This window comes from Salmo salar, chromosome ssa14, assembly GCF_905237065.1.
Source record: "Salmo salar chromosome ssa14, Ssal_v3.1, whole genome shotgun sequence".
Classification (NCBI taxonomy): Eukaryota; Metazoa; Chordata; class Actinopteri; order Salmoniformes; family Salmonidae; genus Salmo; species Salmo salar.
In genome coordinates, this window is record NC_059455.1 from 69,962,329 (window position 1) to 69,971,157 (window position 8,829).

The following is an 8,829-nucleotide window of genomic DNA, read 5'->3' on the forward strand; positions in this document are numbered from 1 at the left end:
GGCATTCATTCATACGTTTTATTCTTCAAGAATCAATGGGTATCCAAAAATGGATGTACTAACTGTAGTTTGACCCTATAAAGAATGCACGATTCAGCACGATATTGGCAAAAAATTTAGAAAATAGTGAAATGTGATATTAGCAGAGTGTAGTTTTTATAATATGTGTGTGGTTGGGCAGCTGCATCTTGAATGAGAGCTCACCGGTACAGACAGCCCACCACTAGAGAGCGACTTGATCTAATTGCGTTCTTTGGTTTTGCCGGATATGTTTCCTGCCCATCAGATTAGCAACTTCCGCATAACGCTGCCCTCACGCCGGATTTAACATGGCGGCGGGACCGATTTCGGAGCGTAACCAAGGTAGATATGTCTTTATATTGTACTATGAACTTCATCAAATGTATCCATACGAGTAGTTTCCATTACATCTGAACCCATGGCCTGAAAATTATAGCTATAAATCTAGCTGAATGAAGACGTAGCTAGCCATATGCCTTGTCTGTGTGACTCAATTCCATTGCCAAACAAAGCTCGTTTACAAACCAACGTTTGCCATATGTATTGTAACAAGCTAGATAGCTAACTATGTATTTTTATGTCCTGCCAGACTCGTCCGATTTGTCTCTAATGAATCTGCCGGGCTATGAATGGGTAGCTAGCTAGTTCAAGGCAGGGCCAAATACCTAAATGGCACTGGCTCAAAGAGGGTAACTAGCTAGCTGGACATGTTCCTAGCCTTGGTTGACTTCGCGCGTTGGGCGCACACAATTTTTACATTCAGCAACATTTAAGTAATTCCGCAGATGTTCTTATCCAGAGCGATTTTTTTTTAAAATATATATTTTTGTCACACACCGGATAGGTGCAGTGAAACCGGAGACCTTTCGGTTACTGCCCCCAACGCTCTTAACCGTTAGGCTGCACCCTACTTACGGTCCCTGTCTTTGGCAAAACTGCGCTCGTTTTGCAGGGTTTGTGCTCTTGAACCAAAGACGTGATGTAACTGCAGCGAATGCGTGGAAACTAGATTTAATAGTTTCTTGTACACTGCTCGGTAATGTAAGTAATAGGAACCGATTGTGGGTATAGGATATAGTTTCCACTATAGGATAAGTGTTGCTAAAAACAGGTAACGGTAGTCATTTCCGCACGGCTTGAGAATATCTTGTATGGCATGGGACCATAACAAGGTTTTATGTTTGGTTTTATACCCATCCACTTAATGTTTTGCTGTCTCTGTCACTATAGATGCCACTGTGTATGTGGGTGGTCTGGATGAGAAAGTGGCAGAGCCACTGCTGTGGGAGCTCTTCCTACAGGCTGGGCCTGTGGTCAACACACACATGCCCAAAGACAGAGTCACAGGACAACACCAAGGTAAGTAACACACACACTCATAAACAACGCATTGGTAACAAAACGGACACATACCATCAGTAAGACCAATCAGATATGCCACACTTTGTTGTCTAACCCCAGGGTTTCTTTCAAATGGTGAGGTGGCGCACTCATGTTTGAAAATAAGAACTGTGTAAAACTAGCCTATGCAAAGAAGACAGATCATTGTAGATTAGGTCTATGCTATTAAAGCAAACCCATCACTTGTTGATGTCATGTCATTTTTGGAGACTCCTTTAGAGACAAATAGCCTGTAAAAAAAAAAATGCTGATCAGGAATATAACCGTTAAAGTCTTATTGAATGTTATTCTTTCCTCTGTCCCCACCCCTTCGTAAGGCTATGGCTTTGTTGAGTTCCTCAGTGAAGAGGATGCGGACTACGCCATCAAGATTATGAACATGATTAAACTATACGGCAAGCCCATCCGTGTCAACAAGGCCTCAGCGCACAACAAGAACCTGGATGTTGGCGCCAACATCTTCATCGGTAACCTGGACCCGGAGATTGACGAGAAACTCCTCTACGACACGTTCAGCGCCTTTGGGGTCATACTCCAGACGCCCAAGATCATGCGCGACCCGGACACTGGCAACTCCAAGGGCTACGCCTTCATCAACTATGCCAGTTTCGATGCCTCTGACGCGGCCATTGAGGCCATGAATGGCCAGTACCTGTGCAACCGACCAATTACGGTGTCATATGCCTTCAAGAAGGACTCCAAGGGCGAGCGGCACGGCTCGGCCGCTGAACGCCTCCTAGCTGCTCAGAACCCGCTTTCGCAGGCTGACCGGCCGCATCAGCTGTTCGCAGATGCACCGCCTCCCCCCTCTGCCTCGACGCCTGTCCTCACCACCCTGGGACCCGGGATGCCCATGCCTGGTAAGTGTGTGTGTGCGCGCACGCAAGTGTGTGCACCAGGGTTAAAGAGTTTTATTTCAGCTTCATCAATCAAATCAAATGTATTTATAAAGCCCTTCTTACATCAGCTGATGTCACAAAGTGATGTACAGAAACCCAGCCTAAAATCCCAAACAGTAGGTAATGCAGGCGTAGAAGCACGGTGGCTTGGAAAAACTCCCTAGAAAGGCCGGGACCTAGGAACAGACCGAGAAAGGAACCAGGCTATGAGGGCTGTGCCAGGTGGAGATTAGACAGAACATGGCCAAGATGTTCAAATTTTCATAAATTACCTGCAGGGTCAAATAATAATAATCACAATGGTTGTAAAGGGTGCAGCAGGTCAGCACCTCAGGAGTAAATGTCAGTTGGCTTTTCAGGGCTGATCATTCAGAGTATCTCTACCGCTCCTGCTGTCTAGAGAGTTGAAAACAGCAGGTTTGGGACATGGTAGCATGTTCGGTGAACAGGTCAGGGTTCCATAGCCGCAGGCAGAACAGTTGAAACTGGAGCAGCAGCGAGAGGGAGAGCAAGCGAACATACTTAAATTCATACGGGACACTGGATAAGACAGGAGAAATACTCCAGATATAACAGGCTGACCCTAGACCCCCGACACAAACTATTGCAGCATAAATACTGGAGGCTGAGACTTTGCCAAAGCACAGCCCCCACACCACTAGAGGGATAACTTCAACCACCAACTTACTATCCTGAGACAAGGCCGTGTATTGCCCACATAGATCTCCCCCAAGTATAGCCCACATAGATCTCCCCCGCGGCATGAACCCGGGGGGGGGGGCAACCCGGACAGGAAGATCACGTCAGTAATTCAACCCACTCAAGTGATGCACCCCTCCTAGGGACGGCATGGAAGAGCACCAGTAAGCCAGTGACTTAGCCCCTGTAATAGGGTTAGAGGCAGAGAATCCCAGTGGAGAGAGGGGAACCAGCAAGGCAGAGACAGCAAGGGCGGTTCGTTGCTCCAGTGCCTTTCCGTTCACCTTCACACTCCTGGGCCAGACTACACTCAATCATAGGACCTACTGAAGAGCTGAGTCTTCAATTAAGACTTAAAGGTCAAGACCGAGTCTGCGTCTCTCACATGGACAGGCAGACCATTCCATAAAAATTAAGCTCTATTAGAAAGCCCTGCCTCCCGCTGTTTGCTTAGAAATTCTCGGGACAGTAAGTAGGCCTGCGTTTTGTGACCGTAGCGTACCTGTAGGTATGTACGGCAGGACCAATTCAGAAAAGATATGTAGGAGCAAGCCCATGTAATGCTTTGTAGGTTGCAGTAAAACCTTGAAATCAGCCCTAGCCTTAACAGGAAGCCAGTGTAGAGAGGCTAGAACTGGAGTAATATGATAACATTTTTTGGTTCTAGTCAAGAATCTAGCATCCGTGTTTGGCACTATCTGAAGTTTATTTAGTGCTTTATCTAGGTGCCGGAAAGTAGAGCATTGCAGTCGTCTAACCTAGAAGTGACAAAAGCATGGATTCATTTTTTTGCATAATTTTTGGACAGAAAGTTCCTGATTTCAGCAATGTTACGTAGATGGAAAAAAGCTGTCCTTGAAACAGTCTTGATACGTTCGTCAAAAGAGAGATCAGGGTCCAGAGTAACGCAGATGTCCTTCAGTTTTATTTGTGACGACTGTACAACCATCAAGATTAATTGTCAGATTCAACAGAAGATCTCTTTGTTTCTTGGGACCTAGAACTAGCATTTCTGTTTTGTCTGAGCTTAAAAGTAGAACATTTGCCGCCATCCACTTATGTCTGAAACACATGCAATTTTGGAGCTTCACCATGTTTCATCGAAATGTGTGTCATCCGCATAGCAGTGAAAGTTAACATTATGTTTCCGAATGACATAACTAAGAGGTAAAATATATTGTGAAAACAATAGTGGTCGTAAAACGGAGCCTTGAGGAACAATGGAATTTAGTTGATTTGTCAGAGGACAAACCATCCACAGAGACGAACTGATATCTTTCCGACAGATAAGATCTAAACCAGGTCAGAACTTGTCCGGGTAGACCAATTTGGGTTTCCAATCTCTCCAAAAGAATGTGGTGATCGATGGTATCAAAAGCAGCACTAAGGTCAAGGAGCACGAGGACAGATGCAGAGCCTCGGTCTGACGCCATTAAAAGGTCATTTACCACCTTCACACGTGCAGTCTCAGTGCTATGATGGGGTCGAAAACCAGACTGAAGCGTTTCGTATACATTGTCTTCAGGAAGGCAGAGAGTTGCGCAACAGCTTTTTCTAACATTTTTGAGAGGAATGGGAGATTTGATATAGGCCAATTTAGTTTTTTAAATATTTTCTGGGTCAAGGTTTGGCTTTTTCAAGAGGGGCTTTATTACTGCCACTTTTAGTGAGTTTGGTACACATCCGGTGGATAGAGAGCCATTTATTATGTTCAACATAGGAGGGCCGAGCACAGGAAGCAGCTCTTTCAGTTGTTGGAATAGGGTCCAGTTTCCAACTTCCTAAATCCTTCAGGTATGTTGTGGGGGTACTTAAATAGTAATCATATTGCCTTGTATAGCTTAGTCATAGACTGTGCTCCGTAGAATTGTAAGAGTAAGAATGACAAAAACGTGATTTTCCTCACAATATGAAAATTTGATGTTGGCTTCACAATACCTTGACTATAACTTGTTCAGTAACACCAACACAACATTAAAACATCTACATCAAGATAATTTCAATTCAACTTTACAAAATGTGCAATTTCTCACTCTCTGATCTTATTTTCCAGGCATGCCCCCTCCTGGTGCCTTCCCTCCTGTGCCACCCCCTGGATCCATGCCCCCCGGCATGCCCATGCCCCCAGCCCCAGGGACACCAGGACCCCAGGGAGGGGGCTCAGGCCCCCCACCTGGCCCGCCACCCTTCCACCAGGGCATGCACCCGGGTAAGTCACTCACCCCGACCATATAATTGCATTGAGTACAACAGTCAGGAAAAGCTTGCCCAGATTGTTAAATGTTGGAGTTTAAATTGTAGTGTGTGAAATTTTAAGGTACTGCTATTTCTGGTAAGGATAGAGAACATGTGTGTGATGAGGTGCATTAATACACTACATGGACAAAAGTATGTGGACACCTGCTCGTCAAACATCTCATTCCAAAATGATGGGTGATTATGCCTGGCTCGCAGACAGTGTTCTAATTCATCCCAAAGGTGTTTGATAGGGTTGAGGTCAGGGCTCTGTGCAGGCCAGTCAAGTTCTTCCACACCGATCTCATCAAGCAATTTCTGTATGGGCCTCGCTTTGTGCATGGTGGCATTGTCATGTTGAAACAGGAAAGGGCCTTCCCCAAACTGTTGCCACAAAGTTGGAAGCGCAGAATCGTCTAGAATGTCATTGTATGCTGTAGAGTTAAGATTTCCCTTTCCTGGAACTAAGGGGCCTAGCCTGAACCATGAAAAACAGCCACAGACCATTAATCTTCCTCCACCAAACTTTACAGTTGGCACTATGCATTCATGCAGGTAGCGTTCTCCTGGCATCCGTCAAACCCAGATTAGACCATCAGACTGCCAGATGGTGAAGGGTGATTCATCACTCCAGAGAACGCGTTTCTACTGCTCTAGAGTCCAATGGCGGCGAGCTTTACACCTCTCCACCCAAGGCTTGGCTTTGCCATGGTCATCTTAGGCTTTTGTGCGTCTGCTCGGCCACGGAAACCCATTTCATGAAGCTCCCGACAAACAGTTATTGTGCTGACGTTGCTTCCAGAGGCAGTTTGGAACTCGATAGTGGGTAGACAATTTTTACACGCTTCGGTGGTCCTGTTCTGTAAGCTTGACTGGCCTACCACTTCGCAGCTGAGCCATTGTTGCTCCTAGACATTTCCACTTCACAATAACAGCACTTACAGTTGACCAGGGCAGCTCTAGCATGTCAGAAATTTGACCAACTGGCTTGTTGGAAAGGTGGCATCCTATGATCTTGCCACATTGAAAGTCACTGACCTCTTCAGTACGGGCCATTCTACTGCCAATGTTTCTATGGAGATTGCATGGCTCTGTGCTCGATTTTATAGACCTGTCAGCAACGGGTGTGGGTGAAATAGCCGTATTCTCTCATTTGAAGAGTTGCCCATATACCTTTGGCCATGTAGTGTATATGCAATTTAGCAGGCTCTTTTATCCAAAGTGACTTAGTCATGCGTGCATGCATTTTATGTATGGGTGGTCCCGGGAATCGAACTCACTATTCTGCCGTTGCAAGCGCCATGCTCTACCAACTAAGCTACCGAGGACCACCAATTATATTGTTCATGTCCAACAGGAATGCCCCAGATGTCTATGCACCCTCATGGCCATCCCCCAGGTATGGTGCCTCCACCGGGCCCCCCAGGATCCAACCAGCACCGGGCGCCTCCACCCCCCGGCATGCCCCCTCATCCACACATGGGCATGCCACCGAGAGGGCCCTATGGGCATCCCATGGGTAAGTGCTGTGCCTTCACAAGGCCAGGGGTCAATTCAACTCAATACAGTTCAGTAGTTGAAATCTCTGTTGGATAATTAATTGCCTGTTAGTTGACGCCTGATTCATGAAACCAAAAGTGGTAAATTGTTTTGCATCACAATTTTTCTTAGTTTAATGCTACAGTCTGCAATTGGTACGTCCATTTTGGACTTAAAAAAAATGTATTGTAAACAAACATTTTTATATATTTGTCTAAAGGGACACAAAGACATTTATACATTTTATGGATATCCAAGAGGTTTGTTTCCTGATATCCTTGTTGAAATGTGCTGCTGTATGTGATGATATATAATTGTGTGAATCCCTTCTCTCTCCCCCCACCCACACAGGTCACCCCATGCATCCAGGCATGAGAGGACCCCCTCCCCCCCATGCCCCCACCAGGCTACGGTGGGGGTCCCCCTCGTCCGCCTCCGTTTGGCTTCCAGAGGGGGCCACCAATGCCACCGAGGCCCCCCGGCGGCCCACCTCGAGGCCCCATGAGAGGACCAATGCCCCCGTAGACTATGGAGGACCACAGCAAGGCGCATGACCATGCTTTCATCTAGCTTTTTTTTTTTAAACATTTCTATTCCAGAGTACAATTTGGAGACATGGTGTAGCTCCATTAAAAAAAACGTTTTCTTCACTGTACAGATCCCGAACAAAGGTTCGGAATAAAGGTTTTTAATACAACAAATTGGGTCTTTCAATTGATGTCAAGTAATTTCAGTTTTCGTAGATGAGATTTAATTCAGAACATGCATCATGTCAATTAACTTGTGCTTTCCTAGTACAAACATAAGACACAGCATGTAGTTGGTCTCCTGAACAGGTTAGAAACTCCAAATGCGATCAAAAGGCCAGTTGTTTGAGACCATTGGTAGCCAGGAGAGAAGGTGAGGCAAGATGAATGAGAAGGTTATGTTTTGACCAGACAAAGCACAAGTCATTTGACAGGTTCCAGACCAAATAGAAAATAAAACTTCTTCGCCTATATAAACCTTAAGTCTTTTTTTATAAACCCACAAATACAATGTTGCTATAGGCAGTGCTTTGAGTAGATTACAAATATTTATGTTTGTTTCTAGTTTGGAAGCATATATATCTGTGCTGCGTCCATGTTGAATGTGGTTCTCATTCAAGTCTGTTGCCATGGTTATTGCAGATACCACTTGTCTGATGTTGTGGGTTATGGAGGAGGATGTATAGGGCTGCATAATCCTACTCTGATATTTTAAGCTATTTTTTATCATTTAAATGTACAATATTGATTCTTGAAGATTAAAGTTGGTTGATACCACCAAGCCCCAGTTGAAAACGGGGACTGAAATCGGCTGAGAATTTGTCTTTAGAATCATCAGAATTGGACACAAAGTTAATTGTGGCTGGACCCAACCTAGCTTGACCATGGAGACAGGATATTAAGTGTGTCAGTCCAAACCTAGAACAAGAAAACAAGGTTGAGGTAAAATGTTTTCTGGTCGTGAGAATCTTCCAGGGGTTACTTCCGCTTCCAGGGTATCTTGGTTTTTTAGCTGTGTGCTCATTTCATGCCACAAGTGATTTTCATAGCAGGTTAGGAGAGCATTTTCTTTTGCTAACCCTAACTATTTTCCTAACCTTAACCTCAGTCTCCTAACCTGCTGCATTAATTCTCCTAACCTGCTACAAAAAAGAACATTCCAGAGGTAGCTTATCAAAGTGGCGTGAAAAGTGTTTCTCTGTTTTTTTAGGTGGATAATGTTCCCTTACATTATGAATGAGACTTATTGTACTCATCCTGACCTATGATATTTACATTTGAATAATTAAGCAGTTCTTATGAGGTTTAACACGTGCAAACGAAGAGGCTTAAAACCCTATATTAGATTGGTAAATTAAACCCCCCTTAAAAATATGTTAGCTATTTTCATAGCGGTAGAATACCTGATATTTTCTGCCTAACTGAGCTGGGCGGGCAAGTCGTGGGTATTAAATAATTGAAGCTTAATTATTAAGCTTACTAGTTTCCTCAGCATCTTGTCTATGATG

At 44.8% G+C, this 8,829-nt stretch overlaps 1 protein-coding gene across 1 annotated transcript; it reads left to right on the forward strand.

The window, feature by feature from the left end:
• The first annotated feature begins 249 nt into the window (after positions 1-249).
• Positions 250-7,495, forward strand: LOC106570187 (splicing factor 3B subunit 4). Its single transcript, XM_014142233.2, is given in 7 exon segments — positions 250-363; positions 1,252-1,380; positions 1,740-2,282; positions 5,074-5,229; positions 6,613-6,774; positions 7,146-7,180; positions 7,182-7,495. Coding segments are annotated over 7 exon segments (1,197 nt in total). The 5' UTR covers positions 250-329; the 3' UTR covers positions 7,320-7,495.
• The last annotated feature ends 1,334 nt before the right edge of the window (positions 7,496-8,829 follow it).